The sequence below is a fragment of the Gavia stellata genome, chromosome 5, assembly GCF_030936135.1.
Source record: "Gavia stellata isolate bGavSte3 chromosome 5, bGavSte3.hap2, whole genome shotgun sequence".
In the NCBI taxonomy this organism is placed as follows: domain Eukaryota; kingdom Metazoa; phylum Chordata; class Aves; order Gaviiformes; family Gaviidae; genus Gavia; species Gavia stellata.
The window spans coordinates 25904169-25926642 of record NC_082598.1 but is presented as its reverse complement, the minus strand read 5'-3'; the positions used below and the strand labels follow the sequence as shown (position 1 = coordinate 25926642).

Genomic DNA, 22474 nt, shown 5'->3' with positions numbered 1-22474 from the left:
CCTGGTGTCATTTCACTGGTGATGAGGAGCTGTGTAATTATACTTACTTAATGGGAATGCAAAGCCCTCTGATCACAACCGTGAGCGGCACGCGAGGTGAGCAAGCCAGTTAGAGGATGCGATCCTCGACACGCCGAGGCGGCTGACTGAGCCTCTGCCAGGCGTGTGTGGTGGTAGCTCAATGAAGCAGTGCACAGGCAGCTACAGGTCACCTTCCTGGTGTCCAGAGGTGCTGAGATGCTGCTGTGCACCCACCTTCCAGCTCAGGTTAGCTGGGTATCGCAGGAGGATGCTGGGTGCCTGGCTCTGAATGTAGACCTTTGGAAAGAAGGGCTAAAAAACTCTATTAACTCTTCATTTCAGGCCAAGGGAAGTTGGCGACTGACTTGTTTCATAACACGTAACTGAGATGTCCCCCTTCCCAACATCAGAACCAAGCTTTCTTTGTGTGTCTTAAAAAGGGCTGCTGAACTCTCAGTAGTTCAGTGGGAGCTGGTGGATGTGGTATGCCTGGAAAGCAGGTTATTTATGATGAGGGGAGATGTCCAAAGACACAGAGGAGCTTAGTGCTCTGCAGGAGTTTGAATCAGGAAGGCTTTACCCTACCCTGAGAGTCACTCATGCTTCATGGCAACCCAACACGATGGCCAGAGGCATCGGGCACTGCAGGGTGCTGCCAAAAGTGCATCACAGACCTGGTATACCAGCCAGCCAGTTATGGCAGGCTGGAGGCGCTTTCCACAGAAGTAGTGATGTTAAACCTGGGGCTGCAGCCCGAATGCACTGCTGGAGCTGTGACGTTTCCTTCTTAACAGGCTTTTCCCAACCATACAGCATCCCTCTGGGTGCAGGTTCTTCACTTCCTCCGGAACATTGCTGCCTGCTCGTAGGCAGTTGCCTGGCTAAACTTCAGTGGCTTCTTTATTTCAGCTACAGCCGGGGTTACATCTGTCTGTAATTTAAGGCTTGTGTGCTATACAGCTCTCAGGAACTTAAGGAACTGTTCGTTGCAGAGGCCAGTGCCCATTAAGCTGGTTAGGAGTTTTTTAGCCTTTACCTCTCCAGGGCTCCTCTGTGCTTTACAGTGGAGAACACTACCAGAAAACCTGTGCCCCTCCTTCCTGAAAGACTTCTCCCCCTCCCAAGTGTTACAGTCTAAGGACATGATTAGCATGCACACATAGTGGAAAGGTTTTAAAGGGCACATATTCTGTCCTGTTTACTAGATGAGAAAAGAGGAAGTAAAATTTCTCAAATCAGGCTTTCCGGTCTCTGTAAATGTAATGCATCAGCAAACTGGGGTTTATGTCCTAAATAATGTATAGGGTCTGGGCCATGGAAGAGTCCCTCACCTTTAAGACTGTTTTGAAACCTAAGTTGTAGATAGGTGTGAAAGGAATAATTTGGTTTCTGAAGTCTGCCAAATATATTGTTTTTGGATATTAACCCTGTAACACCCCTTTATACTCTGTCCTTCCGACCTCACAAGTCTTTCATGCACATGCCAAGTATTTCAGTTATTTACATACTGTACCGTACCCTACAGCCACTTAAAACACAATTCTGAGTTCCTTTGATAAAGCAGATTAATTTTGTTTTTTCTTTTTTTTAAGTTAGCATTTGACAGTGTTTCTCATAATTTCTCTGTTGGAACTTCCATTTTCTTCTTCCCTGAAACTCTGTTTCTGTTCTGAGGGTACATAAAGTGTTGACTATTATTTTTTGTTTAGGCCAAAGGTAGCAAATGCTTTTCTTCACTGTTTTTTATGAGGCAATATGCTGTTGAAGATTTTTTTTTTTTTAAATGTGTACATAGAGCTGCTTCTTGGGAAGAAGTTTGCAAGACTTACAGGACACGAGTATCGGGCTGAACTCTTGAAATACTGACATGCTAATGTCCATATTTATAAAAATGATGTCAGGTGCTGCTCTCACTGAGCTCACAGGACTGGAAGCACACATGAAAGCAAGATTGTGTATCAACTTTGTTAGTGTTCGGCCAGACCAGAGTTTTAATTGTAGAGGATAGGTTAAAAGTGTTTTTATGGAGAAATTGCAGTAAAGAAAGAAAGACCAGTCTTGAATCCTTGAGCAGATTTCTGTGCGTGGCAGGATCTGACTCTGTGATAGAAGGTAAGGCAGATGTAACAGCTTCTTAATTGCGAGAAAAGAAATATTTTCTTAAATTACAATCTCGTAATCTTAAATTTTGCCATTTTCTCAGACTAAGGGTGACACCCAGCGGCCAACGAAATTATCATTGAGTATTTCCTGAAAACGATCGCTCATGCTAGAATGCATAGAACGCATTTTGCCTCTTAGGAAAACTGAAGTAAATAATCACATCGGCCCAGCAAATGCTGGAGCCTCTTGCCGGTGTGTGCGGGCTGGATAAGACAGGTCAGGATAAGCCCTTCCTCGTGGCAGCTCCCGCGCTGGGTCAGTGGCTGTGACTCAGTCCCCTGTGCCATCGGTCCCTCCTGCCGAGTAGGCTGCGGAGCGCAGACTGACTGGTTTGCTAACAAATGAGCCTTATAAAAATCAACAGCATGATATGAGCCACCGACTCGTGCTTTACAATGAGCAATCCTTATTTCAGGAGGGATGTCAAGATATACAAGCTGGTCATTTTCTCACATTTGGTTTGCTCTTTGCGGGGTTTTATTTTCATGCCTCATTTCTGCTGCACCTTCTTTCCCTCCTGTATGCCACCATGGCATAGCGCGGGTGCTCACCAGGCTGATCTGCTGGCTCCCAGGCAGCAATAGACCAACATCCCGATGCAGTTACCTCAGCAGGAATGGAAAGCGTTAAGGGATGTATAGTGAATTCAGCTCAGCTTGCTCTTCTTAGGCCGTTTTCTGCCTGATAAAAAAACCCAAACTCACACGTTTGATGCTCCGGACCTGCCAAATGGGCTGTGTACTGCCCAGATGAGGAGTGCATAAACTATTTTTGTGAGTTTGCCACTAACTGCACTGCTGGGCACGGCTCCTCCAAGCACAGGAGCTAGAAGAAGTGCAGGTGCTTGCAGGCAGCGCTTGCAATGCTTTGCGCTCCTGCCCTGCCTGCTCCTGCCCCAGGTCGGATCTGGGACTCTGTGCAGGGCAGATAGACACGGGAGGCGTCCACGGGCGCTGCAGAAGGGCCATCCGAAAACCCAGGGGCTCCCACATGCTGCCTGGAGCCAGCAGGGACCCCTGGGCATACCCCTGGCCCTTGTACCTGCGCTGTTGCTCTTTGCCGAACAGCATATGATGACATGACCACAAACAATATTCTGAGGGTTTTATTAACAAGTGTAATACATATGCATTGTATACTGAATATAGTATGAGGACTGTACAGTACAAATTTCTGTTCACAGTTTGACATGACAAAATGTCATTACTGAATTCCCATTGGACTACCAAAGTAGAAACAGTGAAAGTACTTTAAACATTCACATCTTTAGTAAGAAAAGATTACCAAAATGTCTCCGTATTTGCAAGTTATAGTAACGCACACTAGAAACCTTTAATTACCCATTCAGTCTTATTAGCTTATAAAATATATTACATTTCATTAAAAAATTTCTGCATAGTTTATACAAGTATTGAAGTAAATATAATATCCCTGCTATATTTGCAGGTGAGAGATGCTAAGCAGAAAGATTATTTTGACCCTCTAATATTTAAAGTACATTAAAAAAAAGTGCTAATACCTGTAAAATAGAATGAAAACTGGTGTAGCCCTCTTAAGATACGTAAAATGCTTTGTAATTTTTTATAGAAAGGATTTGTATTCATCTACATGTTGCTAACCTTGACAGAAACAACAACATATTTGGACAAGACATGGCATTGGAAGTATCACTGCAGAATGGCGGTGTACATTTAAATAAAACCACACACAGCAATACCTGCTTAGCTTTTTGCGATTGTCTTAGAAACTAGTAATTCATTATAATAAAAAAGCCTGAACAGGCACATTTTAGTAAAACAGTGTTACCTGTTACACGCTGCACAGTGCAATACGGCTAGTGAAAAAGTTGGGTTTTTTTTTCAATATACACATTCTGCAGCACTAGGGTTTGGAATCTTTATCTCTGGCTTCTCTTTAGGGCAAAAATGGAAGGACTGGCTTTTTAAAAGTATTTAGTTGTGTATTTTTAAAAATTACAAGATACCCCTCAAATTAAAGTTTGCTAAAATGAGTCAATGAGCCAGTTAAGATGTAAATTCACATTTTCAGCTGAAAGATGTAAGCATATTTGTGACTTTTTTGACATTCCACAAAAAAGACAGCACAGACACAAGTGAAAAATCCTATAAACAAGGCATTTGCATGAAATAATCTCAAATATTTGTATTTAATATTCAAATTTCTGTTGTCCTAAATCACAAGGCACGTGTAGAAAGATACTTAAAAGTTCTATTGCATCTTCACTGTATTTGTCCCCACCATTAGCATAAATATTTTCAGGGAAAAAGGTACATAGGCTAATGAATGAACACGGTAAATAACCTAGATTAAATTCTCCAAAGTAACTCTTAGTTACAAAGAAGTTCTGCTTTTAGGCTACTTGAGTTTAGATTTGTAGTTCAAAAAAAAAAAAAAAAAGAAAATATTAAAGAAGACATTTTGTGAAAGCCTGGAAAGAGAAACAGAGCATTAGAAATAAATGTTCCTTAAACATCCCAAATTTTATGCATATGCATTTGCATTTGTTAAGCTAAAATGGGATCAGTTGCCATTAAGCTGCTTATTTTTATAGGATCTCATCCGCTTTTTCCCCTAGAATATAATGGAGAATTGTTTCCATTCTAGGATACCAAGTATCTCTAAACTTGTCACTGATGCTACAGGGGCTCCACCATAGCCTCTCAGTCAGTGACGTCTCTGCATTTATGGAACTGCCATTAAAACCTAGAGCCTAACGAAGGACACCAATTCTGACTCCCCATGATATTGCTACTGCTAGAAAATAAAAAAATCCACAAAAGTCCCCATTCTAGAACAGTTGCTCATTGATATCACTCTCTTCCCTGAAAGTTCCTCTATGTTAGTAACAACCTGGCCAATCAAGAAAAGACTGATTTCATCTCCCAGGTTTTTCAGCTCCATAGGTAAGCAGATGAGGGTCAGTTACAAGATGATAGATCCGGTGTAACTTCCCTCAGTCCTAGTGAAGTGGTGAGGATGTGTGGTGCCACAACAGAGCATACGGATGTTCCTCACAAAAGCTTTGCAGCAACATTCCCAGTCCCACTTTGCAAATCCTCATTCTCCCCTTCGTAGAGCACACGTTCTGGGCTGTATTCCTTAAATAAAATTGCCAGTTCCATATTCCCACATGTAAGATTTGTTACGCAACTGGAACAATACTTTGCATTTCACAGCAATCCCTGCAGGAACGTTTTTCTCCGAAAAGTGCAGATCCTCTCCTTCTCTAATTCTATGGGTATGTGGATGTCAGCACAACAGCTGGTAAACTCTGTCACCAAGGGAAGGCTCTTTGCACTCAAACTGTTGCATCTGGAAGATTATTTCAGTTTGCTGTTGGACTCCACAGGATGCAGAAGCACAGCCTACCTGCTCCATAAGCTCAAATATACCCACCTGCAGATGGACACTCTACCTGCCTCCTCCTGGAGAGTTTTATGAAACTCCTCCTCGCCTCACCCCTCCATTTTCCAGTGGGTTTTTCCAGTAGAAACAAGAATCTGACTTCAGTATGTTTAATTTGCAGGGAATGGCATTCACCTTACACAGGGGAAAGAAGAAAAACACACTGGTGCGCAAGAGCCTAGAGAAATACATCCTATTTCCTTGCAGTGCCACAAAGTCTGCCAGCTAATGAAGACAGAAACCTGCCTTTGAGCAGGCTTCCAGAGACAGGAACCTTTCTAAGGTCAACTGCAGGTTGCTTGAATTCAGTTTATTTTATCTATCGAGTGGTGTATGCTAACTGACATGGCAGCGAAGACTTGCTGATGTGGTATTTTAATGCAACAGACACATCCACAGGAAAGCTTCATCTATCTAGCATTGAGAGACTACCAGAGTCACAAATCAGAATTATCAAATGGATGATTTGGTATACGTTTTTATCCAAAACAGACACATGACTCAATTTATCATCAGAAGTGCTTCGTATCTGATGCCATCTTCTCATAAAAATATTGTGGATTAATAATTTTAAATACTGTAGTGTATTAAAGTGGCACTCACTTGCAACAATACAGTTCGGCGCATTTTTAACATAACAATTGCTATTTTTTTGAGGTACAGCAAAGAGAAAAACTATTTAGAGGAAATGTAGGGGAGTGATTATAAAGGGATACTCCATATGCTGAAATGAGGTGTGGTAGGTTTCTATGAAGATCATTTAATGCCATGTTGTAGAAGAGTACCGTGTGTGTTCCATCCATACACTTGCACGGAAACCAGACATACAGTGTCACACAAGGTCTTCATTTAACAAATCCACCAGGGCATTATGCAATAAAAACAGGGATATATACTACACTACAATACAGAGGACAGATGACATTGGTTTAGATGCACAGTATTATGTATAGACCAATTCCTGCCAATTTTTTTTCTGGACTGGGGTAAATGATACTATAACTCAATCTTTCCGTAAAGTAATTATATTGCTTAGATTTATTTCTACAGAATTATTCACTGTTCGGGCAAAGGGGATATCTGAATCAGATGCCTTTCTAAAACTGTTGTATTAACCATATTGTGGAAATCAACACGGTTGGGAGAGTCCATTCATTGCATTGTTGAGCATAAAATTAGAGTGTATCCCTTACAGGGCACAAAAATACAAGTCTCTGGCAAGGACTAGCATCTTGGATATTCAATAACATTTACTACTTTATCAGTATATGCTGGGTTGATTATATGAAGAAACCAACAAAAGCTGTTAGTTTACAAATTCCCTTATTCACAATGGAATACATTAAACACACTGTCTGCAGAAAGGGTTTGCTTAGCATCCCCAGGAGAAAAAAAAAAAAGTGTTCACATTCTTTAGGTCTGACCCGTGGCAAGGACACAGAAGGGTTAGATAACATCTGTTACTGACCATACGTAAGCTTTTAATGGTATAAACTCAGAGATTCAGACCAGCTGAATCCAAATTAAAATGCATGTGTGGAAAAAAAAAAAAAAAGTGTGACAGGAGTCAGGGACAGAAGACATTCAGACTAGCATGTGGCGTTTTCTGTGAAGAGCAAGATGGTCCGAACGTGAAAAGCTACGGTCACAGTCTGGGCACTGAAAAGGTTTGATTCCTGTATGCTTGCGGAAATGCCGCGTTAGTTCATCAGAACGAGCAAATTTCCACGTGCATCCCTCCCAAGTGCATTTGTACGGTTTTTCACCTGGAAAAAGAAACACAGAAGTGGGGATTTAAGACACAAACACATCAATTGAATATTTGACAGATTTATCCTCTTGCTCTGCCAAATTTCAGCAAGTACTTTAATGCTTACTCAAAAAGCCTCCAAATAGCACTGGGCTGTAGAGTACTCTGCGCTACAAACTGTGTAGTTGAAGTTAACAGATCCGAAAATTGTTTCCTGCCACAATTTATTTATTGTCTTTCTGTTCCTCCCTCTGCCATACTAGCACGTGTTTTGTCTCATCAATCCCAGAAGTGTGAAGGTTTAAGCATTTGTTCAAGCATTTTAAAAACCAGGACCTCATATTCTAGATTAGTTGGGGGAAAGGACTGGTGTTACCATTCAGCACAGCAGGTAGAAAACTTCTTGTGACCTCTTGAAGTTACTGTAGTATAAATAAATGGCACCACTGTCACAAGTAGCTCAACTTAAAATCTCTCTCAATCATTACTTTGTAATATGTGATCCTCCTTCTCCTTAACACCATTGTGCTGCCCAACAGGTAAAGGCTGGCTTGTGTAGAGATTTAAGACAGACATAAGCTTGGCTCCATTTTACCTAAAAGAGTCCCATATCTTTGTAAAAAACTTGGATGTACATATATTCATTCGACATGCCAAGATGAACATTTCGGTGGAGAACAGAGATGGGGGGAATGTTTATTGGAACACTCACTCAGAAAAGAGCACTATCGGACCAGTGGTTAGCATGTCCACATGAAGCAGATGTGTTTGTATTTGGCACACAGTCCAGACTTTTGCAAATGGGCTACTCCCATGGAAGTCTCAGTCAAATTTAACAGTGATGTAAGAGGTGAGGTAGTGCAATTTGAACTGATTTGGTGTTTACAAGGTGCGCAGAATGAGTCATCTGCAAGCAACTGGACAGAAAATGAGCAAAGAGCCAGTGAATGTAAAGCACACCAGCATACACCACGATCCTGCTTTGGCTTACAGTCTCTTGTTGTGGGTTCTTCCTGCTACATCCTCTGTCTTTTGGTCAGCCTATAATTATATTCAGAACAATGCCAGATCTAACTTCTGCCATTTTGTTATTTACAACTGTGGTCATCTGGCCATTAGCTCAAACTAGTCTACTATTTTACCATAGACTTGATGAAAGTAAAACACAGCAATGCTCAAACCTGTATGGGTTCTTCTGTGAGCTTTCAGATGCGAGCTTTTAGTGTAGACTTTGTTGCAGCCTTCATAATCACATCGATGTATTCTGCGCTTTCTTTGTGTGTCTGGAGATTCCACAGGTAAAGGTCTCTTTCCTGGCTGCACTATAACTGAAGGGTGATTCCTGCAAAGTCAAATTGCATGTTAAAAATGAAAAACATTTAGCACAGCAAACCTCAGCTAATATGATTCATGACAGAGCCCTTTATTCACTACCACTGTCTCTTGGCAGAAGGAACAATATTACATGCATGTTGAAAAATTCAAGTGGGTTTAGCAAATTTTGTGTATTCTAGCAGTAATATTTTTAAATGTTTACTCACTTTGTGGCATGAGGTAGCCATTTTTACTACTCCCTAGCTTTTTTTAAACTTAAAAAGGAAAAATCCCCTTCAAATTCCTGTTTTTCAGTCAAATCCAGATTTCTCAAACTCTTGAGTTCAGAGTGAACTTTTCTTGCGTTTGTTCACAATTTTTCTTCTTCCTTCAAATGCAACTAATTTGCTTGCAATTGGAAACAGCTATTCCATATTATTAAAGAAATTGTATCTTTAGGGTTTCAAAGCAGAACTCAATCTTTATTGTTCCAGCCACTCCTTCAGAGAGTAATTAAGAATTTCCTGTTTGGTGCTGGCAGGAGGGTGCGGCCTCCCTATACCACTGACGTCAATTCCTAAATGTAGAGTTTAGCCTGTGTGGCACACCCACAGGATGTCTGAAGTTGTCCCTCCACCTTCATAAACATCATTTTTTGTTTTTGAAGCCCACAGGTACAGTGCAGGTAAGACATGTACTAACTACATATAGACTTTTGTAACTTAACAAAAACATAAACATTCACGCACGTAAACACATTGAGCTTCTTAAAAGGTGTCATTGACTGTGGATACTTAGGTTTGAACACCACCCCTACTGCAGAATTGGGGATAGCCTTGATTCTTTCTTCCATGTCAATGTTAGAAAAGGAAGTATGTTCATCCAAAAGGTAAGTGGCATTACAAAACCTGCAACCTCACAAAGTTGCATTTTTCAGCCCATTAGCAGATCTGTATCAGTGCTTTTAATATGTTTTTTAGCTTTCAGCTGAAACTTAGCATGTAATGTGCAGATATTAGGACTCCTTATTGCAAAACCAGCTGCTCCATGTGACAGAAATAAGCTTTCTAGAACTCCTGTCTTTTCTCAGTTACTGTATTTCACATTTCTTTACTGATCAAATTATGTTTTATAACACTCGGTTATATTAGTTACTTAAACCAAGTTCCTTTAGGGCCTAATTTTCAGAAACACTGAATACCTACTTCTCTCAGCAAAATAAAGGGCATGTGCTAAAGGTCCTTTGGTTAAAACCAAATTAAAAAAGACTTAACAGGCACAGCAAAGAAAATCTTGTGCGTGGTTTAACAAGAAAAAAATTTTCTATTACTCTCCACAGCAGCAGGATGGCAATTACTGATGTGGGAAGAGTTTAACTCTGTTAGTTAGAGTGACAAGCTTGAAATTGCGAGCCAAATTCTCTTTCTTGGGTGTTTCTGTGACTGTTGAGTGATGTACTCAAGCACACACTACATCTAGCTAAAAATATTGTAGTGGCAGGAAACCCCAGATGGTGATGTTAGACACAGATGTATATACTCTCAATTAAGAAAGGCAGGCTTTTAGCTTCCATGAAATGCTTCTCTAAAGCAATGCTCAGTTTTAACGCTGTTGCATACTAGTCTTTCTGGAGAAGCTGTGGCTTGGGACAGCAAGCAAACTTCGTTTAAATCCCTACATGTGGAGGCTAGTCCTAGACATGGCAATATCTGGAAAAAGGCAGAAAAAGGATATTGGCTGTACACAATTTGTGATGGTTTTCAGTCTAAGACTGTGCAAACAAAGCGCTGAGAATTCATCTCTGTCTCATGTTCCCTTTAGAAGAAAGGAGGCCGGCAAGACTACAGAATGTTATCAATAATCAGATAGGGTGTGGCAGTTTTAAAAAATGGTTAAGGCGGTGTCAAAAATCAGAGGTAAATATTAAGTAAGTGCCAATAGTAAAAGCACAGCCCTAATTCTTTCATTCCCTCTTACACAACCAGATACAAATTCATGCAAGTCTAACCATTTAAGTGTCATTCTTTAATAGATAAAAGCATCTTCCAAAAATCATGTTACAATTTCAACACCTTTTTCTCCTTCATTACCAACAGACCACATTATGTTGACAGCATGAGTTAGACTTAGACACTTGCACTCGCAAGAAAATACAACGTCAATGAGGCTTCTTGTATTTGGTCAGAGATTATTACCTCAAGTTTGATTTTAGAAATTATTGCACAGTTACAACAATTATCAGACACACTAGAAAGTCCAGCAATCCCTACAGAAACACCACCAACATTATATATATATATATATATATATATATATATATAAAATGTGTATGACAAAAACTAACACTAAAGCAAGATCAGTCACTTAAAAGTGAGACTGAAGGTTTCCTATGCCCCTTTAATGTAGGTGAATAGCCTGAATAATGCATTTTGGGCAGTTGGAACCTATGAAAAATGATAAAAAATCATTGCGTAAAAATAGGCCATAATGCAGAGAGAGAGGTTGATGAAGCTGTGAGAGAACAGAAATTTTATAAAGGTCTAGGTCTCTCATCTTGTCACTTGTGTGATTTGTCTATGTGTCTTTTTAAATTATAAAAAGATAAAAACTACTATTTAAAAACTTTTTGTTGTGGATACAGCAGAATGTGAACTTGAAAGGGCTGGCTTTAGGAATGAGCAAGAACTGCAGCTCTAGGACAAGCAGCAGGACAGCTAGGAAGGAATTTAAGCCATTACAATATGAGGACAGGGTCTCCATAAACATAATGCTCTGCATGGGCAAGCAGAGGAGATGCTTTGGAAACATGAGACTATTCAAATGCTTTTGTAACAACGCTAGCTATACATTATATGAGATTTTATATTCTTTGCTCAGCGGATGGGTTTCCTGTGGAAACTGGACTCATTGGGAAGTAAGTAATGCAAATCACTAATGCAGGTGACAAGTCTGCAGAAGTCTCAGCCCTGAAGAAAGGGTGTGGTATCAGCCAGGAACAGCACCTACTGGTTTTGCTCTTGTTAAAGAGGCCTAATAAAGAACAAAAGTAAACTGAACCATTTGATAGTCCTGACCTAGCAGAAGTTAGTTCCAAGTATGTACAGACCTGACTCCCTTGTGTGGCAGGTCCATTATGGAAGATAAGTAACCACCTAGTAAACATGGATGTTCACTATTTTATTGTTATGTTTATTATAATAAAACGCGTAAGGTTATTTTTAAATAAACAGTATACCGTTTATAAATGCTAGCTGGCAACTAGTTAACGGCAAAGAGCCTGTAGTCTAGAAGCTGCATCTAAGCTGGTTAGAGACTTGAAAATGCGGAGGGGTGCCTGTAAGACAGCTGTGCAGAATGTAGTTAGCCCTGAAGCTGCAGTGTGCCTTCTAACCTGGGAACGGTCATGAGCAGGAGGAAGAGGGTGCCTTCTGAAGGAAACGCAAAAAACCTCCTGTCCCGTGCTTTCTCTCTCTTTCTGAATCACCCCACACTCACACGCTGGGTTTGGGAGTCTGGCTTGGAGCCCTTCTTCGCCACCCTAGGAAGTGAGATCTCATACAACTGCTCCAAGCGTGACAGTGAGCGGGAAGAAAGGGCAGAAATGGATTCTGAGGTCAGGTACCATGAGCCCAGCTCAGTTCCCAACTTCAGCTCCTGCCAGAGCCATGCCAGCAACCTGCATGCCTGCCCAGAGCACTGCCTGCTGAAGGATGAGCCAGGCCATTCCATGATTTTGGGTAAGTTGGCAGAATTTTCCATAGCAAAATGGGAAATGGAAGGGTGCCTGTGGCTCCACAGGTACTTCCTGAATTTTTAGTATGTCCAATTAAAATGTTTCTGCCCCAGACCTCACTTCCTTCTAGTACTTGCTCTGCCTTCTGCAAACAGGACTGTTTTAAACTCAATTAGATCTGTGAGCCAGTTCATGCAGCAGCCCCAGTAACAGTTGCACCAGCACAATGAGTTGGTACTGGGGTGGAAACAAGTGGCTGGGAGGAGCGTGAGCTTCAGGAACTACTTGAGCTGCCAAGAAAACCACCCACGGAACAATGGCCTTAGGTAAACATGGAATTTCACCGGATATATATAGAACTTGTAGGCCTGAGGGGGTTCTTTCCACCAAGTAGCCAAAATTTTTTAAAAGAAAAAAGAGGTCCTGCAAGAAAAGAAAGTCACAAGAATCTTTTTAAATAAAGGTATTTTAGGTAACATAAGTACAGAGATCAGGATTAGATGTCTTTACAGTATCTTTCCAGTTTGCTGCTGGTTTTACACAAACAGGTATCACTGGCTTATTGGAAGTCCTACTTTGAGTAAATTGTAGGATTGGGACTAGCATTACTTTAGAAATGCATGGGGTTGCAATGTATAAACATGTATCAACTCCTATGTTGCTGAAGAGGGAAAAAAAAGTTGAAATCGCATTTCACAGTGGCAGTGGCGGGCAAGGATGTTTTTCTGTATTTTATCACATGTTCTAAAGCACAGCAACACTCCCTCCCACTCCTCAAAATTGTTAACTGCTGCAATGAACTGCTTTTCATTCTTCTGCTGATCTTTGGACTACTGTTAGCTACTTACTCTTGCAACATTACTTGCTGGGGAGACAATGAGGTCATCACTGGAGGTGACATTTGTTCAGGATAGAAGTCAGTCTTCGATGGTTCACTTCCTGGCTCTACTTTGATTGTTTTCTTCAGTGTAGGCTTCTCATAAGACTCAATGACAGGCACTGTATGGGGGAGGGGAAGGGAGGGAAGGCAACACATTAAAAATATGGAGAGTTATGGAAATAAAAAGCAGAGGTAAAAATCTACAGTTAAAACAAAAGAAATCCCCCAGCCCTATATTTAGTGCAACAATTGATGCTAAAATAGAAACTCTTCCAGTTTTACTCTATCTCCTGATGAACTAGGATTCAAAGCAATTCTATTAATTTTCATCAGTTCAACATTTTTATCAGTCCAAATCTCAGCAGATAAACAGCTTTACGCAGGTATAAATCAGAACGGAATACGACCTTGGCAAGTTTGGTAAAATATTTACATAGTAAATTCTATGCTTGTGCACTTTAGAAAAACAGGAATTATGTTCCATTTCCTAAAATGTGATAAACACATGAAGAAGTGCTTGGATATACAGTTATTTTCCCAGGATGGGACGGCACAGAAAAGAAACTCTGACAACACCAACCTTGCATGCTACTTGGAGTTTCCATTTCATCTGCAAGAACTGTGGACACCATGATGGGCTGCTGAAGATGGGGAGCATACATAAAAGGAACCGGCTGGACCACAACAGGCTGTATAACTGGGAGTATTCCAGGGCTTCTCAGTCCGTGGCGTGAAAGAGCAGCGGCCATTACAGGTGGGATTGTTATCGGCATGGAGATAGGCTGTACTCCTGGGGGTGATGGTGTGAATTTACTGAGAGGTGAGCTGGGTGAGGACAGAGTCAATCCAGGTGAAGTTCTCCTATGCACAGTCTGAAATTTTAAGGGGGAAGGAGAACTTCCAGTTGAAGGTGGTGAGCTCCGTTTGTTCACCGTAAGGTCTACTGGCTCCATCTGGATTCCATTTGATAGTCCTTCGGGGTTTGAGTAGAATTTATTGTGCAACATACTCGGTGTAGAATAAATGACGCTGTATTTATTTGGCTTCATTTGGTCCATGTAATTGGACGGGTATGACTGTTAGAAGGAATGGAAAAAAAAAATAAATGGAATCAAATAATAAAACAACACACACACAATTACTGCTGAAAAAGAAAGGTGGCTAATAGAACTCAGGCAAAATGAAAAAGTTTCAAGAAAGCACTTTAATGTACTTTCTAAATAAAAGTGAATTAAATAAGGCCTAAGATTTCACACAAAGGAAGTTATTCAAGCACTGATTCACTGTTTCAGAAGCAATGTGAAACAGGTGATGAGAACAAATCCTCAAGGCTTATTCAACTCTTTTCTCCCTTAAAAACTGCTTTTCATGCACTAAGCTGCACATTACTTAACTGACCTGGGAGATACATGGTGCTATGCCCAGCATATAACTATATACTGGGGAACATGAAGTCAAGCAAGAGGGGGGTTAGATTAGACTTAGAATTGCAAGTAATGGGTCCCAATCAACTGCTTAAGTAACTGAAAACCAATCATCTCTATAGCAAGAAATTACGTATCTGAACCCTACAAGCACTAAAAAAATATACAGCTGAACTATATAAGCAATGGGTGAGAAACTCAAGAGTGCAAATGGTAAATTCTAAACCTTTTTTTTTTTTTTGAGAAATAAAGCAGCTAACTAGCCAGTCTGATTTTGGAAAACTAGTACAAGGACAAACATTTGGAATGTTGGAAGAATATTCCTGTTAATGGTAGCTAGCAGTTCTCATTACAAGATCGTATAAACCCCAAAGCTAATCTTGACCTACATGACGATCTCCACATTTTAGTGGAAATAATTTTCATAAACCAAGAAGTATTAACATTCATTGCAGAGTACAGCATTATTAAACAACTATCTAGATCAATTTTGCATTTGAAGTGTTGAAAACTGAGGTTGTTTACTAACAGATAACTTAAAATGGAAACCAATGTGATGTTCTAACATAGCAGATAGACACAGAAAATGCAATCCACGCAGTTGTTTAGCCCTTAGATGTAAATTTTTTGAAATAAAATGCTATCTTTGGATTCTAGGTAAGTAAAGCTTCACATTAAGGCTAAGCAGTTTCACACTAATATTAAAAAACTGCTGAATTCTTTGGCAGCAGAAAGACTTTAATGAGTGGGATTAAAAAAATGTTCAAAATGGTAGAAAGTGAAACAGATTAGAAGTACAAAACTACTGTATTTTTATAGACTCATTTCCATGACGTTCAATTATTTTTTTCTTGGGGTGAAAACTTCTAGCAATACATCTTCCTCATTTCTTACCTCTGTCTTCCCTGTGAGGGAAAGTTAGCTGATTTTAAATGTCAATGTTTACTAAAAGTATTTTTGCAAAATGACACAAATGTATTTTTCTTCTTTTCAGTTACTGTTTGAAACAGAGAGTTTAGAAAATATTAAATTTTCCTGCTGCATTCATAGCACTGTGATAAAACAACAAAGCTGAGTCACCTATTCCACAAAATACTCAAATAAAGCAGCATACACAATAGTGATTAATCTTCAAACAGTAAATATTACATTAAAACCTCTGAAACTTTATTTGTTCTCTTTAAGACTATTCTTACAAATTCAATCTATAAAAACACACATCTTCGATGGTAATTGGTTCCTCAGAATTCTATTAAAATGCCATTATTGCTAGCAGTGCTGGCTAGAACAAGTTCTGTAGATTTACCACCACTGTTGAGCCTAGCGACAAGAAATATTAGCATTCTAAGTGATGAAGGCCACTGAATATTGATAGAGCTTAATATTTAACAGTATTTAATGTTTACTAAATCTGATCAAGTTATGGGCATAGACAAAAATTCAAAATTTAAACACGTAAGAGATAGTAAGTACTTCTGTTAAAATTGCTGTTATTGGTTTACAGTACAAAGTCTACTCAGCTTCAACAAACTATAAACTTTACACCACTAAACATCAGTGCATTTACAGTGCTGCAGGTTTGTCAGGGGTGATCACAAGGTCATTACCTATGAACATTTCTTCCATTGCAAGAGTACTAGAAAGGAAAAAGACTATGGAATTTAAATCTTAGGGAACGTTTTTGGTCAATGAGCCTATTAAAGAGCGAAGCATCTCCAAGCTGTAACCTTTCTATATGAACAGTTACCCTCTTCCAACTGTTAAAAGTTACACCAGGTGTGTTGAAAAAATACCGAACTATTAAAATGTTTGCAGAGAACTGTAAACTGGAAAAGTTTTTAAGAAGTAATTACTTTAGGGACTTGTTATTTTACCTCATATGCCTTGCATTATTTTGCATAGAAGGTTTTCATTGTTGTCATTAAGCTGGCACAGATTTAACAGCAGCTATTTTTCCTGGGAGTTTGGGGAAGCTGAATCATTTCTCTAAACTCTTCTTCATTCTGCAATTTTAATTGCTATGTTTCTACCTGAACTGCAGTTAAAGTTGTGATAGAAAAATGTGGTGTGACAAATTATCCGTGTTGGGAAGAAAAAGGGTGAAAAAGTTGAGAAGTATGCTAGAAAAATGAAAAGGAGAATATCTGCTGTCAATCAGACACTCTGTTTGGTAGAAAACAGTTTTGCTTCATTACCAATGAAGTGTGGTTGAAACCCTGTTCGTTTGGAGTAAGTCACACTCTGATCTATCTCCTGGTTCTGAAGTTAAGCTTCAGCTATCTTTTAGCATAGCAAAGTTTCAGTTTCTAGCTCCCTGGGACACAGCAATTGCCATCAGGTTGATATGAACCACTGCTTTCAAATTTGACAAGTCACTTTCCCTTTCTTTGCCAGGGAAGCGGACAGTACTCGTTGGGGTATATAGGATGAGAGTAAGGAAGGCCTCACAGTCTCTCTCTGTAAATAGGGAGCATTAAAAATCGCAAACAACAAAAAAAAAAGCCGAACTATCACTGTTTGGCTTTCTAAATTCCACCAACTGCAGGAAGGATTGTACTTCATAGCCTCCAAGAGCAGTCTTTTCTCACCTGTCCTCGAACTTATGTGAAGCATTCTGGTGAAACAATGAAAAATTAGATATCATTGCTCTGTTTGCCTAAAATATTTAAACTGATACATTTTCCTTGGACTTCTATTGTGAGAATTAACAGTGTGTGTAGGAGTTTGGTCTGACTTGAATTGGAAAAAACCCAACAAATTCCCACTTTTATGTAAATTCTGCTTTCCTAAACATCCGTGTGCAGAATGGTATGTCACTACAGTAGATCACTATAAAGAGGCAGGATTGTATTTCAACATATATTCCTTTACAGTTTCCATCTAGCTCTTTTTTATGTTTGATATCATCACTTTCCCTCTTTGGGCCTTACAAAGCAATTAATTTACCTTTCCTTGCTGTTTGTCCACAATAAAACCCAGAGCACTGAAGCCACAAAGATACTGGAAAATAATCAAAGGAACTTCTAATATTCTTGAGTCATATCCATGTGGCTCATACAATTAAATCAATAAATCCAAAAAGAAAATCACCATGCTTTTCCTCTTGACAATCTATCAAAAATAAAGACTGGCCAAATATGTCACAAGAACACCTATCACCACCCAGAAGACTGCTGCTTCCACAACAGGACATTATCAAGCATTTTCTTGGCATTTGGCAGAATTGCATTGTTATAATGTGACAGTGAAACACCACCTTTATTGTACAGATGAACAGATTTTGAAGCAATTCACCAAGTCTTTTATAAACTACATAACCCTATGAATTTAAAATTTAGCCAGCCTCTTGGAAAAACTGAAACAGGTGAAGAACCTGCTTACCTATGTACACTATTTGTCAAATCAGTATCATGTAAGAGGATGAATAGGATTTAATCCAAATAGTAGTTAACACATGAAAAACCATTCTCACCACAGAAAATTTGTATTCCAGTACACTACTTAAGACCTCAGCTCCTCATGTAGCACACAGCTATATTTAAAAATGGGTGAAACAAGTAGTTTTGGGACTGATGGAAGGGCAGAGAAAAACTGTTTATTTCAATTCAAAGAAAGACAGTAACACATAAAAACCCAACTTCTTTCACTAAACGGTAACTGATATTTGTCCGAATGTTTAAGAAGTCCTCACAGCAAATATTTAGGTAGGACTCAGATTACTTTGTCACCAGTTCATTAAGAACTATCATAAAATTTGTTCAATAATTCCATTCAATAAATAGCATGAGCTGTTGGTAGAGTGATGAAATACTGTGGGTGCGAGCTTCAGTCATCTGAGAAGTATAGTTAATTCTTTCAGCCACACGCTCTGAAATACAGTAGTGTCAAAACCATAATTCGTTTCCTTCTCCCACCCCAACTAATGGGATTTTTTAAAATTTATACCTATGGACAGTGCATATTCAGGTAAAATAATGAATAATTCCTAAGGGGCTTCATTTAGTTTGGCCTCTAATGATACTGTAAGAACGACAGATACAATACAAATAAATCCTGATTTAAGAATTCTGAGTTATGTCAGCCCACAGTGAACTGAATGCTATACTCAGCACCTCCAGAACATCCCACTAACAGTTTCTCTTTCCTTCCACCTTCTCAAAAGGTGGTCAAGAAAACTAACAAACTCAGTGGCTGCTATCCTTTCCTATGTTCTCTCCATACCATGATTCCTCCCTGTAGAGGTGTTTCCAGAGCAGTTTCTGCTGGGAAGCTGTGGCAGCAAGGCTCCAAGGAACCCACAAGACCAAAGAGCGCTGGGGAAGCCAGGACCTCAAGGGCTTGGGACTAAACAGCCTGTATGTGTTCAGAAACTGAAACACACACACTCCTCATCCCGAGGGAAACCAAAGTAATCTCCATGAGGGGAACCTCACTCAAAAAACATCCTTTCCTCTGGACTTTCTGCTTTTCCTTTCCTATTTTTTTTGTTTGGTTTTGGGGTTTTTTTTTGCATTATGCAATAACAAAAAGGAAAGCATACAGATTTGGTAAAATGCTCTGAATAGTCTCTAACGGCTGGTCAGAGTGATCACACTGAGTTACAAGAGCACCCAAGATGACTCCAGAGGTCATGGAAGGTACCACACCTCTGCAAGGAGCACATGGTATAGAATAAGCTACATTTGGAACTACAGTCTTGAAATGCCCTTGGCTCAGAAATGGTCCTGGCTCAGAAATGCTCCCTTGTTCTTCCCATTGCAGTTCTTCCTTCACCTGCTAGTCTGGCAAGACTGCTCACTCCTCTCCTGGTCAGCCTGTTGAGGGACTGACCCTGTCCATTTTGCAGAAGCACACAGCTGTCTGCAGCAGGATCTTGTGTCTCTCATGTGCATCATCCCAAGCCACTGCAGAACCTTCCTTGGGAGATGAAGGCAGATGTGTACAAAAGACAGCCCACAGTGTCTCTATAGTGATTTTCTGTTATTCGTGTAATGACACTTCTCTTGTAAAAGTGGCCCATTTTCCGCCTTTGATGGACACCATTAGATATCTGTAGATAATCACCACTAATCTTAATAAGGATATGCAATAATAGTGATTGAAGTGACAGACAGACTGGTCAATACTAAGGTTCTTTCTTGACCCAAAGATTGGAATTTGTCATACTTAGATCCTCAGTGATAGATCAGATTCTATCATTGCTCTCAAGTAAATAAACCCCATGAAAGCCAAACTGTAATTTTAAAATGCATATAAACTTAACTCTCAAAAAGTGTTATTAATAGCACTGAAAAAATCAGACAGCTTACAGATGCATTTAAATTTATGACAATTATTCTACATTTTAAATAAAACAGGAAGCAAACTTTTCACTGAAAGATGCCATTCATAGTATGAGTTTAATACACTCTAATTTATACAGACTGACTTCACTCTTCTAATTGATCATCCTTTCTACGGGTGTGATTTCATGTTACACTTAATCTGATCTTATTGCAGGCTACTGCTGAAAGGGGAGGTCCCATTCCTTTGTCCTCCCTTCTCCCCTTGCTCTAGCATTGAGCAGCTGCAGAATGAGTCAGATCAGCTTCCTGATCTGACCAAAAAATAAGGGTATTTTTAGTTGGTTAGCAATTCTGACCATTCAATGAGCTGATCCAAAGGATCCAAATCATTCTGTGACCACACAATTGCTTCATATCATACAAAGGAGACACAAAGCTGAAAAGGAGGCAGAAAAGCCTGAACCTTCCTTTTCAGCAGAACTCCCACTGTCCCCCCCTCAGATACACTTTCCTGCTGCTCTTGCTTATCAGACTCTTGTTTGAGCTGATCCTATACACCAAGTTGACAGAAAATTAACCCAATTGAAAAGAAAAGTCTCCCCTTCCCCTTTCTTCCCCATTCCTCCTCCACTGCCCTGGTTCTCATCTGTTCACATGCTAAGGTAATGCACCCAGCTTACCCAGCAAAAAGTAATTACTTTTTTCGTCAGGATTAATTTTCTGCTGTTTAGGGCGCAGAGTTAGCCCCAAGCACATGTTTTCAAGACCAAGAGAGAAACAGAAAAGGGGACGGTGAGCAGCTGTTCATTCAGTTCAAAGGTGTAACATTGAAACCACAGCCTCTTGCCACTTCACTGTGAAGTCTGGCAACTTAATTTCAACCCACCTCCATGAGCAGCATGAGCTACAGAGATCATATTTGCACTGCAGTGGCTGAGGAGTACCTGGATGTTCTCTCCTCTGCTCAGGGGATGGGAGCACCAGCAGAGGTAATGGGGCAGGTCATTTAGGGGCAATAAATTCATAAACTACAGAAAAAGTTTTCCTAAAATGTAAATTTGATTGCCCTAAAACCAAAATATAACTTCACAGCCTTTCCTAGGCTAATCCAAAGCTTAGAGAAAACTTGGTATGAATTTAAAGATGGAAAAACTATAGAGTCATCACAAAGGCTAAAATATTTTAAAAGTCTTACCACTGAAACAGGCTCCATGGCTTCTTGCTTGATAGGGACTGGGTCAAACATTAGCATCTTTTTTATTCACCTGTTCTGATACCTCTGATGGCCTGGCCTGCAGGGGAAAGACAAGGTGTTAGAAAGCCGCAGGAAACCCCCTAATCAACTTTCTGAACTGTAAAGAACTTACTACTTTGTCAGATTAATGTGAATATTTATTCATCTCTAACACAGCTTCTTAAATATTTGACTGGGCTTCATTTAAATATTTCTGTTATTGTAAGTTTATTCTTTCCCAATTGCTATTGAAACAAAGGGACATCTGCTCACTTTAATGAAAGTTAATTTGAATTTTTATTGTGCATGTCAGCATACCACGATCACAGAACTGTCACTTTCATTAGCTGTCATTAGTGTGTAAACACATCAAAGTCTAGACTATGCATTTCTCATGAGCATTATAACTTCAGAATAATCTTGTTTAGCTGATAATACAGTGAACTGATTCTGGATAGGGTATCTCTTGTCCCGATAGAAAAGTTGAAACTTTCACATACAGTGACACTGAAATCAATGCAAAAGAAAGATTAAAATCCAGGACTAATTTGGAGAGGTACATTCAACATGCTGCAATGGCTTAACGTAAAAAATACATCAGTTTAGTGACAATTCAACAACATTTTGTACTAACTGTGCAAAAGAAAAGCACTACAAGAAATCTGTCTGTATTCTGCGCAGCTTCAGTTGTTTTTTCTACAGTGTTCAACCTCACTTGTCCAATTCTAGCTTATCGCAAACTGCCTGAAATAGAAGTATTTAGCATAAAGCATGTCATAACTTAACTATCATACTACACATTTGCCATGGTCAACTTGGAAAGATGCTGTGAAGGAAAGGAGGAGATACCTCTTCTGGGGTAAGCCATAAGGGTAGAGTAAAAACCAAGAGAAGCAAAGGAAAGTTGTTCTCAATGACATTTAGATGTTGGTAAGCTTTTATAAATCACTCGTGGTTATACATTATATGACTGATGTTAAAGGAGCAAGTTCTGACTATACACTGTACAGTGCACAGCCATGCCTGGAAACGGCATGACCTCTATCAAGATGTGAGGGCAAAAAAAAATTACACAAATTCAATTTTGACCAGTAGGTGGCACTGAAAAGAAACGAATACAGCCAGACTACACCATCCAATTTCACCCTGTGGAAGTAGGCTAAAGGCTCAACAACAGATTTGTAATTCGGGCTGGAAAATTCTCCCAGAAATGTTCATGAAATTTTTAAGATGTACCTGCTCAA

At 39.6% G+C, this 22474-nt stretch overlaps 1 protein-coding gene across 1 annotated transcript; it reads right to left on the bottom strand.

The window, feature by feature from the left end:
* Window positions 1–7141: 7141 nt before the first annotated feature.
* On the bottom strand, window positions 7142–21248 carry KLF3 (KLF transcription factor 3). The gene is made up of 5 exons (XM_059817686.1): window positions 21192–21248; window positions 13868–14363; window positions 13256–13406; window positions 8542–8702; window positions 7142–7376 (listed from the first exon to the last, which is right to left on the bottom strand). The coding sequence occupies exons 1-5, from the start codon at window positions 21246–21248 to the stop codon at window positions 7195–7197; spliced, it is 1047 nt and encodes a 348-aa protein (XP_059673669.1). The 3' UTR covers window positions 7142–7194.
* Between the last annotated feature and the right edge of the window lie 1226 nt (window positions 21249–22474).

Excerpts from the sequence above, each read along its gene's own strand:
- KLF3 (XM_059817686.1), bottom strand. The coding sequence starts at position 21,248 with ATGCTAATGTTTGACCCAGTCCCTATCAAGCAAGAAGCCATGGAGCCT. Across the intron at positions 14,364-21,191 it reads CCATGGAGCCTGTTTCAGTG|TCATACCCGTCCAATTACAT; the intron begins GTAAGACTTTTA and ends TCCTTCTAACAG. Across the intron at positions 13,407-13,867 it reads AACTCCAAGTAGCATGCAAG|TGCCTGTCATTGAGTCTTAT; the intron begins GTTGGTGTTGTC and ends TCCCCCATACAG.